Source organism: Salvelinus alpinus, chromosome 10 (genome assembly GCF_045679555.1).
Source record: "Salvelinus alpinus chromosome 10, SLU_Salpinus.1, whole genome shotgun sequence".
Lineage (NCBI taxonomy): Eukaryota > Metazoa > Chordata > Actinopteri > Salmoniformes > Salmonidae > Salvelinus > Salvelinus alpinus.
Window position 1 is genome coordinate 81,807,524 of NC_092095.1, and position 14,389 is coordinate 81,821,912.

The 14,389-nt window shown below is 45.1% G+C and overlaps 1 protein-coding gene across 1 annotated transcript in view; it reads left to right on the forward strand.

Moving 5' to 3' along the window:
• The window catches only part of rasa3 (RAS p21 protein activator 3), a gene marked incomplete in the record, with an annotated part of 130,585 nt that overhangs the window by 106,083 nt on the left and 10,113 nt on the right, over nucleotides 1-14,389 (forward strand). Inside the window, 5 exon segments of the mRNA XM_071331001.1 lie at nucleotides 341-447; nucleotides 5,860-6,015; nucleotides 8,693-8,766; nucleotides 10,539-10,645; nucleotides 11,016-11,098. Of these exon segments, the coding sequence (XP_071187102.1) occupies nucleotides 341-447; nucleotides 5,860-6,015; nucleotides 8,693-8,766; nucleotides 10,539-10,645; nucleotides 11,016-11,098 (527 nt within the window).

Sequence of the window (14,389 nt, forward strand, 5' to 3'; positions counted from 1 at the left end):
TCTCTCTCTCTCTCTCTCTCTCCATCTCGCTCTCTCTTTCTCTTTCTCTCTCTCTCTCTTTCTCTCTCACTCTCTCTCTCTCCCTCTCCCTTGTTCTCTCTCTCTCTCTCTCTGTTTCTCTCTCTGTCTTTCTGCCTCTCTCTCTCTCTCTCTCTCTCCCTCTCTCTCTCTCTCTCTGCCTCTCTGTCCCTCTTGTCTCTGTGATGTTGTTAAAGACTGTTTCCTGTTTACTTCCTGTCTTTATCATTTGGTTTTCTTCTCCAGTAGGGAAACTCTAGTGTCATAGGCTGCACTGCCACCTGCTGGACTGTGCTAACATCCCTTCTCTGTGTTTCTGTAGTTGACCAGGACGTGAGGTACACAGCGGTCAGTAGTTTTATCTTCCTGCGTTTCTTCGCCCCGGCCATCCTCTCTCCCAACCTGTTCCAGCTGCGACCGCATCACCCAGTGAGAACACACTTCTAGCTCCTTGAGTGTTTAGTACAGAATTCACCCTACTGTGGTTCACAGTGTTTAATACAGAATTCACCCTACTGTGGTTCACAGTGTTTAATACAGAATTCACCCTACTGTGGTTCACAGTGTTTAGTACAGAATTCACCCTACTGTGGTTCACAGTGTTTAATACAGAAATCACCCTACTGTGGTTAACTGTGTTTAATACAGAATTCACCCTACTGTGGTTCACAGTGTTTAATACAGAATTCACCCTACTGTGGTTCACAGTGTTTAATACAGAATTCACCCTACTGTGGTTCACAGTGTTTAATACAGAATTCACCCTACTGTGGTTCACAGTGTTTAATACAGAATTCACCCTACTGTGGTTAACTGTGTTTAATACAGAATTCACCCTACTGTGGTTCACAGTGTTTAATACAGAATTCACCCTACTGTGGTTCACAGTGTTTAATACAGAATTCACCCTACTGTGGTTCACAGTGTTTAATACAGAATTCACCCTACTGTGGTTCACAGTGTTTAATACAGAATTCACCCTACTGTGGTTCACAGTGTTTAATACAGAATTCACCCTACTGTGGTTCACAGTGTTTAATACAGAATTCACCCTACTGTGGTTCACAGTGTTTAATACAGAATTCACCCTACTGTGGTTCACAGTGTTTAATACAGAAATCACCCTACTGTGGTTCACAGTGTTTAATACAGAATTCACCCTACTGTGGTTCACAGTGTTTAATACAGAATTCACCCTACTGTGGTTCACAGTGTTTAATACAGAATTCACCCTACTGTGGTTCACTGTGTTTAATACAGAATTCACCCTACTGTGGTTAACAGTGTTTAATACAGAATTCACCCTACTGTGGTTAACAGTGTGTAATACAGAATTCACCCTACTGTGGTTCACAGTGTTTAATACAGAATTCACCCTACTGTGGTTAACTGTGTTTAATACAGAATTCACCCTACTGTGGTTCACAGTGTTTAATACAGAATTCACCCTACTGTGGTTAACTGTGTTTAATACAGAATTCACCCTACTGTGGTTCACAGTGTTTAATACAGAATTCACCCTACTGTGGTTCACAGTGTTTAATACAGAAATCACCCTACTGTGGTTAACTGTGTTTAATACAGAATTCACCCTACTGTGGTTAACTGTGTTTAATACAGAATTCACCCTACTGTGGTTCACAGTGTTTAATACAGAATTCACCCTACTGTGGTTCACAGTGTTTAATACAGAAATCACCCTACTGTGGTTAACTGTGTTTAATACAGAATTCACCCTACTGTGGTTCACAGTGTTTAATACAGAATTCACCCTACTGTGGTTCACAGTGTTTAATACAGAATTCACCCTACTGTGGTTAACAGTGGTTAATACAGAAATCACCCTACTGTGGTTAACTGTGTTTAATACAGAATTCACCCTACTGTGGTTCACAGTGTTTAATACAGAATTCACCCTACTGTGGTTAATACAGAATTCACCCTACTGTGGTTCACAGTGTTTAATACAGAATTCACCCTACTGTGGTTAACAGTGGTTAATACAGAATTCACCCTACTGTGGTTAACAGTGTTTAATACAGAATTCACCCTACTGTGGTTAACAGTGTTTAATACAGAATTCACCCTACTGTGGTTAATACAGAATTCACCCTACTGTGGTTAACAGTGTTTAATACAGAATTCACCCTACTGTGGTTAATACAGAATTCACCCTACTGTGGTTAACAGTGTTTAATACAGAATTCACCCTACTGTGGTTAACAGTGTTTAATACAGAATTCACCCTACTGTGGTTCACAGTGTTTAATACAGATTTCACCCTACTGTGGTTAATACAGAATTCACCCTACTGTGGTTAACAGTGTTTAATACAGAATTTACCCTACTGTGGTTAACAGTGTTTAATACAGAATTCACCCTACTGTGGTTCACAGTGTTTAATACAGAAATCACCCTACTGTGGTTAACAGTGTTTAATACAGAATTCACCCTACTGTGGTTAACAGTGTTTAATACAGAATTCACCCTACTGTGGTTAATACAGAATTCACCCTACTGTGGTTAATACAGAATTCACCCTACTGTGGTTCACAGTGTTTAATACAGAATTCCCCCTACTGTGGTTAACAGTGTTTAATACAGAATTCACCCTACTGTGGTTAACAGTGTGTAATACAGAATTCACCCTACTGTGGTTCACAGTGTTTAATACAGAATTCACCCTACTGTGGTTAACAGTGTTTAATACAGAATTCACCCTACTGTGGTTCACAGTGTTTAATACAGAATTCACCCTACTGTGGTTAACAGTGTTTAATACAGAATTCACCCTACTGTGGTTAACAGTGGTTAATACAGAAATCACCCTACTGTGGTTCACAGTGTTTAATACAGAATTCACCCTACTGTGGTTAACAGTGTTTAATACAGAATTTACCCTACTGTGGTTAACAGTGTTTAATACAGAATTCACCCTACTGTGGTTAACAGTGTTTAATACAGAATTCACCCTACTGTGGTTAACAGTGTTTAATACAGAAATCACCCTACTGTGGTTAATACATAATTCACCCTACTGTGGTTAACAGTGTTTAATACAGAAATCACCCTACTGTGGTTACTACAGAATTCACCCTACTGTGGTTAACAGTGGTTAAATCAGAATTCACCTTACTGTGGTTAACAGTGTTTAATACAGAAATCACCCTACTGTGGTTAATACAGAATTCACCCTACTGTGGTTAACAGTGTTTAATACAGAATTCACCCTACTGTGGTTAACAGTGTTTAATACAGAATTCACCCTACTGTGGTTCACAGTGTTTAATACAGAATTCACCCTACTGTGGTTCACAGTGTTTAATACAGAATTCACCCTACTGTGGTTAACAGTGGTTAATACAGAATTCACCCTACTGTGGTTAATACAGAATTACCCTACTGTGGTTAACAGTGTTTAATACAGAATTCACCCTACTGTGGTTCACAGTGGTTAATACAGAATTCCCCCTACTGTGGTTCACAGTGTTTAATACAGAACTCACCCTACTGTGGTTAATACAGAATTCACCCTACTGTGGTTAACAGTGTTTAATACAGAATTCACCCTACTGTGGTTCACAGTGTTTAATACAGAATTCACCCTACTGTGGTTAAAAGTGTTTAATACAGAATTCACCCTACTGTGGTTAACAGTGTTTAATACAGAATTCACCCTACTGTGGTTAACAGTGTGTAATACAGAATTCACCCTACTGTGGTTAATACAGAATTCACCCTACTGTGGTTAACAGTGTATAATACAGAATTCACCCTACTGTGGTTAACAGTGTATAATACAGAATTCACCCTACTGTGGTTCATACAGAATTCACCCTACTGTGGTTAACAGTGTTTAATACAGAATTCACCCTACTGTGGTTAACAGTGTGTAATACAGAATTCACCCTACTGTGGTTAACAGTGTGTAATACAGAATTCACCCTACTGTGGTTAATACAGAATTCACCCTACTGTGGTTAGCAGTGTTTAATACAGAATTCACCCTACTGTGGTTAACAGTGTGTAATACAGAATTCACCCTACTGTGGTTAACAGTGTGTAATACAGAATTCACCCTACTGTGGTTCACAGTGTTTAATACAGAATTCACCCTACTGTGGTTAACAGTGTTTAATACAGAATTCACCCTACTGTTGTTCACAGTGTATAATACAGAATTCACCCTACTGTGGTTAATACAGAATTCACCCTACTGTGGTTAACAGTGTTTAGTACAGAATTCACCCTACTGTGGTTAACAGTGTATAATACAGAATTCACCCTACTGTGTTTAATACAGAATTCACCCTACTGTGGTTAACAGTGTTTAATACAGAATTCACCCTACTGTGGTTAACAGTGTATAATACAGAATTCCCCCTACTGTGGTTAACAGTGTTTATTACAGAATTCACCCTACTGTGGTTCACAGTGTTTAATACAGAATTCACCCTACTGTGGTTAACAGTGTTTAGTACAGAATTCACCCTACTGTGGTTAACAGTGTATAATACAGAATTCACCCTACTGTGGTTAATACAGAATTCCCCCTACTGTGGTTAACAGTGTTTAATACAGAATTCACCCTACTGTGGTTAGCAGTGTTTAATACAGAATTCACCCTACTGTGTTTAATACAGAATTCACCCTACTGTGGTTAACAGTGTTTAATACAGAATTCCCCTTACTGTGGTTAACAGTGTTTAATACAGAATTCCCCCTACTGTGGTTCACAGTGTTTAATACAGAATTCACCCTACTGTGGTTAACAGTGTTTAATACAGAATTCCCCCTACTGTGGTTAACAGTGTGTAATACAGAATTCACCCTACTGTGGTTCACAGTGTTTAATACAGAATTCACCCTACTGTGGTTAACAGTGTTTAGTACAGAATTCACCCTACTGTGGTTAACAGTGTTTAATACAGAATTCACCCTACTGTGGTTAATACAGAATTCCCCCTACTGTGGTTAACAGTGTTTAATACAGAACTCACCCTACTGTGGTTAGCAGTGTTTAATACAGAATTCACCCTACTGTGTTTAATACAGAATTCACCCTACTGTGGTTAACAGTGTTTAATACAGAATTCCCCTTACTGTGTTTAATACAGAATTCCCCCTACTGTGGTTAACAGTGTTTAGTACAGAATTCACCCTACTGTGGTTAACAGTGTATAATACAGAATTCACCCTACTGTGTTTAATACAGAATTCCCCCTACTGTGGTTAACAGTGTTTAATACAGAACTCACCCTACTGTGGTTAGCAGTGTTTAATACAGAATTCACCCTACTGTGTTTAATACAGAATTCACCCTACTGTGGTTAGCAGTGTTTAATACAGAATTCCCCCTACTGTGGTTAACAGTGTTTAATACAGAATTCCCCCTACTGTGGTTCACAGTGTTTAATACAGAATTCCCCCTACTGTGGTTAACAGTGTTTAATACAGAATTCCCCCTACTGTGGTTAATACAGAATTCACCCTACTGTGGTTAACAGTGTTTAATACAGAATTCACCCTACTGTGTTTAATACAGAATTCACCCTACTGCGGTTAGCAGTGTTTAATACAGAATTCCCCCTACTGTGGTTAGCAGTGTTTAATACAGAATTCTCCCTACTGTGGTTAACAGTGTGTAATACAGAATTCCCCCTACTGTGGTTCACAGTGTTTAATACAGAATTCTCCCTACTGTGGTTAACAGTGTGTAATACAGAATTCACCCTACTGTGGTTAACAGTGTTTAATACAGAATTCTCCCTACTGTGGTTAACAGTGTGTTGGTACGTTGTGTGTCAGTAGTATACTAACCTTAGTCCGTCTCCTCCTCAGGACCCCGCCACGTCTCGGACCCTCACCCTCATCTCCAAGACCATCCAGACACTGGGTAGCCTGGCCAAGTCGAAGTCGGCTAGTTTTAAAGAGACTTACATGGCGGCCTTCTACGATTACTTCAACGAGCAGAAGTATGCCGACGCCGTGAAGAACGTGAGTCTCTCATCTACTCTGTGGCTGGGAGAATGAGAGCTCTAAGGTCCTGGTACTGACCAACCCCCAGGGATCAGAATGAGAGCTCTAAGGTCCTGGTACTGACCAGCCCCCAGGGATCAGAATGAGAGCTCTAAGGTCCTGGTACTGACCAGCCCCCAGTGATCAGAATGAGAGGTCTAAGGTTCTGGTACTGACCAGCCCCCAGTGATCAGAATGAGAGCTCTAAGGTTCTGGTACTGACCAGCCCCCCAGTGATCAGAATGAGAGCTCTAAGGTTCTGGTACTGACCAGCCCCCCAGTGATCAGAATGAGAGCTCTAAGGTTCTGGTACTGACCAGCCCCCCAGTGATCAGAATGAGAGCTCTAAGGTTCTGGTACTGACCAGCCCCCAGTGATCAGAATGAGAGCTCTAAGGTTCTGGTACTGACCAGCCCCCAGGGATCAGAATGAGAGGTCTAAGGTTCTGGTACTGACCAGCCCCCCAGGGATCAGAATGAGGGCTCTAAGGTTCTGGTACTGACCAGCCCCCAGTGATCAGAATGAGGGCTCTAAGGTTCTGGTACTGACCAGCCCCCAGGGATCAGAATGAGAGGTCTAAGGTTCTGGTACTGACCAGCCCCCAGGGATCAGAATGAGAGGTCTAGGGTTCTGGTACTGACCAGCCCCCAGTGATCAGAATGAGAGCTCTAAGGTCCTGGTACTGACCAGCCCCCAGTGATCAGAATGAGAGGTCTAAGGTTCTGGTACTGACCAGCCCCCAGTGATCAGAATGAGAGGTCTAAGGTTCTGGTACTGACCAGCCCCCAGTGATCAGAATGAGAGGTCTAAGGTTCTGGTACTGACCAGCCCCCAGTGATCAGAATGAGAGGTCTAAGGTCCTGGTACTGACCAGCCCCCGGTGATCAGAATGAGAGGTCTAAGGTTCTGGTACTGACCAGCTCCCGGTGATCGGAATGAGAGGTCTAAGGTTCTGGTACTGACCAGCCCCCGGTGATCAGTCAAGGTGGATAGTCTGTGGGAGAGGGAGAGGGAGAGAGGAAGTCGATAGCCATTTTAACAGACTTATGGTCAGGGGATAGAAGCTGTTTAGGAGTCTGTTTGTCTGAACCTTGATGCACCGGTCCCGCCTGCAGGACAGGAGCATGGAGAGCAGTCCATGTCTCGGCTGGCTGGAGTCTTTGGCAGTTTTTCAGACACTGGCTGGCATGTACGTCCTGGATGGCTGGGAGTTCACCCCCAGCTCACCCCCAGTTCACCCCCCAGCGCTGGGCCGTCCGCACCACTCTCTGTAGGGCCTTCCGGGTCGAGGGCGGTGCAGTTACCATACCAGACGGTGATACAATCAGTCAGGATGCTCTCGATGGTGCAGCTGTAAAAGTTTCCCGAAGGATCTGCGGTGGCCATTTCCAAATCGTTTCAGCCTCCTGAGGGAGAAGAGGTCGTTGTAGCCTCCTGAGGGAGAAGAGGTCGTGTAGCCTCCTGAGGGAGAAGAGGTCGTGTAGCCTCCTGAGGGGTCAGAGGTCGTGTAGCCTCCTGAGGGAGAAGAGGTCGTGTAGCCTCCTGAGGGAGAAGAGGTCGTGTAGCCTCCTGAGGGGTCAGAGGTCGTGTAGCCTCCTGAGGGAGAAGAGGTCGTGTAGCCTCCTGAGGGAGAAGAGGTCGTGTAGCCTCCTGAGGGAGAAGAGGTCGTGTAGCCTCCTGAGGGAGAAGAGGTCGTGTAGCCTCCTGAGGGAGAAGAGGTCGTGTAGCCTCCTGAGGGAGAAGAGGTCGTGTAGCCTCCTGAGGGAGAAGAGGTCGTGTAGCCTCCTGAGGGAGAAGAGGTCGTGTAGCCTCCTGAAGGGTCAGAGGTCGTGTAGCCTCCTGAGGGAGAAGAGGTCGTGTAGCCTCCTGAGGGAGAAGAGGTCGTGTAGCCTCCTGAGGGAGAAGAGGTCGTGTAGCCTCCTGAGGGGTCAGAGGTCGTGTAGCCTCCTGAGGGAGAAGAGGTCGTGTAGCCTCCTGAGGGAGAAGAGGTCGTGTAGCCTCCTGAGGGGTCAGAGGTCGTGTAGCCTCCTGAGGGAGAAGAGGTCGTGTAGCCTCCTGAGGGAGAAGAGGTCGTGTAGCCTCCTGAGGGAGAAGAGGTCGTGTAGCCTCCTGAGGGAGAAGAGGTCGTGTAGCCGATGTCGACGGCGGTGTGACGTCCTCAGTGATGTCGAACACCGAGGACCTTGAGGATCTTGACCTCCTCCCTATAGGCTGTCTCATCGCTGTCGGTGAGCAGGTCCTACCAACGTCGTGTCGTCAAGCAAATTTGATGATGGAGTTGGAGTCGTGCAGAATTGTGGGTAAACAGGGGTTACAGGAGGGGGCTAAGCACACACCCCTGGGGGGCCCCCGTGTTGAGAGTCAGCATGGCGGAGGTGATGTTGCCTAGGCTCTGGTCAGAAGTAGTGCACTACATAGTGAATAGGGTGTGACTTGGCATAGGTAGCCTAGCGATTTAAGAGCGTTGGGCCAGTAGCCTGAAAGGTCACTGGTTCGAATCCCCGAGATGACTAGGTGAAAAATCTGCCGATGTGCCCTTGAGCAAGGCACGTAACCCTAATTGCTATTGTAAGTCGTTCTGGATAAGAGAGTCTACTAAAATGACTAAAATGTCAAATGTAAATTTGAGATGCGCCCTCTGTTTGTCTGTCTGTAGTTCCTGGACCTAATCTCGTCGTCAGGGAGATGGGACCAGAAGAGTATCGAGACTCCAATCATGCTGAAAGAGGGGTAAGAGAGAGAACACAGGGGGTAACACTGAGGGGGTTAGGGGTAAGAGAGAGAACACAGGGGGTAACACTGAGGGGGTAAGAGAGAGAGAACACAGGGGCTAACACTGAGGGGGTAAGAGAGAGAGAACACAGGGGGTAACACTGAGGGGGTTAGGGGTAAGAGAGAGAGAACACAGGGGGTAACACTGAGGGGGTTAGGGGTAAGATAGAGAGAACACAGGGGGTAACACTGAGGGGGTTAGGGGTAAGAGAGAGAGAACACAGGGGGTAACACTGAGGGGGTTAGGGGTAAGAGAGAGAACACAGGGGGTAACACTGAGGGGGTTAGGGGTAAGAGAGAGAACACAGGGGGTAACACTGAGGGGGTTAGGGGTAAGAGAGAGAACACAGGGGGTAACACTGAGGGGGTTAGGGGTAAGAGAGAGAACACAGGGGGTAACACTGAGGGGGTTAGGGGTAAGAGAGAGAACACAGGGGGTAACACTGAGGGGGTTAGGGGTAAGAGATGGAACTAATCACTACTGATCCTATATAACCTGGTATCTCTACAGTAGTATTGGATCAGGCCCCAGACTCACTACTGAACCTATATAACCTGGTATCTCTACAGTAGTATTGGATCAGGCCCCAGTCTCACTACTGAACCTATATAACCTGGTATCTCTACAGTAGTATTGGATCAGGCCCCAGACTCACTACTGAACCTATATAACCTGGTATCTCTACAGTAGTATTGGATCAGGCCCCAGACTCACTACTGAACCTATATAACCTGGTATCTCTACAGTAGTATTGGATCAGGCCCCAGACTCACTACTGAACCTATATAACCTGGTATCTCTACAGTAGTATTGGATCAGGCCCCAGACTCACTACTGAACCTATATAACCTGGTATCTCTACAGTAGTATTGGATCAGATCCCAGACTCACTACTGAACCTATATAACCTGGTATATCTACAGTAGTATTGGATCAGGCCCCAGACTCACTACTGAACCTATATAACCTGGTATCTCTACAGTAGTATTGGATCAGGCCCCAGACTCACTACTGAACCTACATAACCTGGTATCTCTACAGTAGTATTGGATCAGGCCCCAGACTCACTACTGAACCTATATAACCTGGTATCTCTACAGTAGTATTGGATCAGGCCCCAGACTCACTACTGAACCTACATAACCTGGTATCTCTACGGTACTATTGGATCAGGCCCCAGACTCACTACTCTCTGTCCTTCACCTCGTTTGTTTCTCTGAAGACATCTCTGTCTGATCGTCTCTGTCTGATCGTCTCTGTCTGATCATCTCTGTCTGATTATCTCTGTCTGATTATCTCTGTCTGATCATCTCTGTCTGATCATCTCTGTCTGATCATCTCTGTCTGATCATCTCTGTCTGATTATCTCTGTCTGATTATCTCTGTCTGATTATCTCTGTCTGATTGTCTCTGTCTGATTATCTCTGTCTGATTATCTCTGTCTGATCATCTCTGTCTGATTATCTCTGTCTGATTATCTCTGTCTGATTATCTCTGTCTGATTATCTCTCTGATCATCTCTGTCTGATTATCTCTGTCTGATTATCTCTGTCTGATCATCTCTGTCTGATCATCTCTGTCTGATTATCTCTGTCTGATTATCTCTGTCTGATTATCTCTGTCTGATCATCTCTGTCTGATTATCTCTGTCTGATTATCTCTGTCTGATTATCTCTCCTGTCGATCTCTCCCTCCTTCAGTCAGTCACTCGTTTCCTTCCTCTCTCCAGGTTCATGATCAAGAGAGCCCAGGGGAGGAAACGTTTTGGGATGAAGAACTTCAAGAAGAGATGGTTTCGCCTCACTAACCACGAGTTTACCTACCACAAAACCAAAGGTAAAGACTGAGGGTTTGTGGGGGCTCGTCTACGGGTTGTCAGAGCTGGTTCTATGTCTGGTCTGTCAGTGTGCTCAGTGTGTTGTTGTCTTTAATTGAATCTTTTCCAGGTGTATCCAGCCTACTGTTCTCCAGTATGCACACACACACACACACACACACACACACACACACACACACACACACACACACACACACACACACACACACACACACACACACACACACACACACACACACACACACACACACACACACACAGAGACACAGAGCACACACACACACAGACACAGAGCACACACACACACACACACACACAGACACACAGCTGTTTGTTCTGGTGTCTGATGCAGTACCTTGTTTTCTCCAGGTGAGGGCGCTCTCTGCAGAATCCCTATAGAGAACATCCTGGCTGTAGAGAGACTGGAGGAAGAGTCATTCAAGATGAAGAACGTAAGAATACAAACCGCCAAACATCAACTGCCAAACACCAACTGCCAAAACACCAACTACCAAACACCAACTACCAAACACCAGCTGCCAAACATCAACTGCCAAACACCAACTACCAAACACCAACTGCCAACACCAACTGCCAAACACCAACTGCCAAACACCAACTACCACTACCAAACACCAACGACCAAACACCAACTGCCAAACACCAACTGCCAAACACCAACTGCCAAACACCAACTACCAAACACCAACTGCCAAACACCAACTGCCAAACACCAACTGCCAAACACCAACTACCAAACACCAACTGCCAAACACCAACTGCCAAACACCAACTACCAAACACCAACTGCCAAACACCACCTACCAAACACCACCTACCAAACACCAACTGCCAAACACCAGCTACCAAACACCAACTGCCAAACACCAACTGCCAAACACCAGCTACCAAACACCAACTGCCAAACACCACCTACCAAACACCACCTACCAAACACCAACTGCCAAACACCAACTACCAAACACCAACTGCCAAACACCACCTACCAAACACCACCTACCAAACACCAACTGCCAAACACCAACTACCAAACACCAACTGCCAAACACCACCTACCAAACACCACCTACCAAACACCAACTGCCAAACACCAGCTACCAAACACCACCTACCAAACACCAACTGCCAAACACCAACTACCAAACACCAACTGCCAAACACCACCTACCAAACACCACCTACCAAACACCAACTGCCAAACACCAGCTACCAAACACCAACTGCCAAACACCAACTACCAAACACCAACTGCCAAACACCACCTACCAAACACCACCTACCAAACACCAACTGCCAAACACCAGCTACCAAACACCAACTGCCAAACACCACCTACCAAACACCAACTGCAGGAGTTAGAGACAGAGACCTGAGGAAGGTTTATACACTGCTGGTTGTAACATGTCCCTCTCTCCCTCCTCCTCCTCCCCTAGATGTCCCCCTGGATGTTCCAGGTAATCAAACCCAGAGAGGGCTAATGACTGTGTACTCTCCTCTCAATTCAGTGGGCCTCCTCTCAATTCAGTGGGCCTCCTCTCAATTCAGTGGGCCTCCTCTCAATTCAGTGGGCCTTCAGTGGGCCTCCTCTCAATTCAGTGGGCCTCCTCTCAATTCAGTGGGCCTCCTCTCAATTCAGTGGGCCTCCTCTCAATTCAGGGGGCCTCCTCTCAATTCAGTGGGCCTCCTCTCAATTCAGGGGGCCTCCTCTCAATTCAGTGGGCCTCCTCTCAATTCAGGGGGCCTCCTCTCAATTCAGTGGGCCTCCTCTCAATTCAGGGGGCCTCCTCTCAATTCAGTGGGCCTCCTCTCAATTCAGTGGGCCTCCTCTCAATTCAGTGGGCCTCCTCTCAATTCAGTGGGCCTCCTCTCAATTCAGGGGGCCTCCTCTCAATTCAGTGGGCCTCCTCTCAATTCAGTGGGCCTCCTCTCAATTCAGGGGGCCTTTAGTGGGCCTCCTCTCAATTCAGTGGGCCTCCTCTCAATTCAGTGGGCCTTCAGTGGGCCTCCTCTCAATTCAGTGGGCCTCCTCTCAATTCAGTGGGCCTCCTCTCAATTCAGTGGGCCTCCTCTCAATTCAGGGGGCCTCCTCTCAATTCAGGGGGCCTCCTCTCAATTCAGTGGGCCTCCTCTCAATTCAGTGGGCCTCTATTGGCATGGGAAAACATGTATTTACATTTCCAAAGAAAGTGAAATAAACAATAAACAAAAGTGAAAAGACACAAACAACATCAACAACAAACTATTAGAATTTAACAATAAATAAATATTGCACATAAAAAAAATTTTTAATTTTTTTAATATAGACATTTCAATAATTTTATCACGTGTAAATAGTTGCAGTATGAATAGTAGGGGAAGATAAATAACAGATAAATATATAAAATAAACAGATAAATATTGGTGGTATTTACAATGTTGTTTGTGTTCCACTGGTTTCCCCATTGTCATGGCAACAGGCCACAGATCTTGCTGCTGTGATGTCACACTGTGGTGTTTCACCCAGTAGATATGGGAGTTTACCAAAGTCTGATTTGTTTTCTAATTCGTTGTGGATCTGTGTAATCTGAGGGAAATATGTGTCTCTAATATGGTCATACATTGGGCAGGAGGTTAGGAAGTGCAGCTCAGTTTCCACCTCATTTTGTGGGCAGTGTGCACATAGCCTGTCTTCTCTTGAGAGCCAGGTCTGCCTACGGCGGCCTTTCTCAATAGCAAGGCTATGCTCACTGAGTCTGTACATAGTCAAAGCTTTCCTTAAATTTGGGTCAGTCACAGTGGTCAGGTATTCTGCCACTGTATACTCTCTGTTTAGGGACAAATAACATTCCAATTTGCTCTGTTCTTTGGTTGAGTCTTTCCAGTGTGTCAAGTAATTATCTTTTAGTTCTCATGATTTGGTTGGGTCTAATCGTGTTGCTGTCCTGGGGCTCTGTGGGGTGTGTTTGTGTTTGTGAACAGAGCCCTAGGACCAGCTTGCTTAGGGGACTCTTCTCCAGGTTCATCTCTCTGTAGGTGATGGCTTTGTGGGGTCTGTTTGTGTTTGTGAACAGAGCCCCAGGACCAGCTTGCTTAGGGGACTCTTCTCCAGGTTCATCTCTCTGTAGGTGATGGCTTTGTTATGGAAGGTTTGGGAATCACTTCCTTTTAGGTGGTTGTAGAATTTAACAGCTCTTTTCTGGATGTTGATAATTAGCGGGTATCGGCCTGATTCTGCTCTGCATGCATTATTTGGTGTTTATTTGATATTTTGGCAGAGTTCTGCATGCAGAGTCTCGATTGGGTTTCCCATTTAGTGAATTATTGGTTGGTGAGCGGACCCCAGACCCCAGACAACCATAAAGAACAATGGGTTCTACAGATTAATGGGTTCTACAGATTAATGGTCTCTACAGATTAATGGGCTCTACAGGTTAATGGGTTCTACAGATTAATGGGTTCTACAGATTAATGGGTTCTACAGATTAATGGGCTCTACAGGTTAATGGGTTCTACAGATTAATGGGCTCTACAGATTAATGGGCTCTACAGATTAATGGGCTCTACAGATTAATGGGTTCTACAGATTAATTAATGGGCTCTACAGATTAATGGTTTCTACAGATTAATGGGCTCTACAGATTAATGGGCTCTACAGATTAATGGGTTCTACAGATTAATGGGTTCTACAGATTAATGGGTTCTACAGATTAATGGGTTCTACAGATTAATGGGCTCTACAGGTT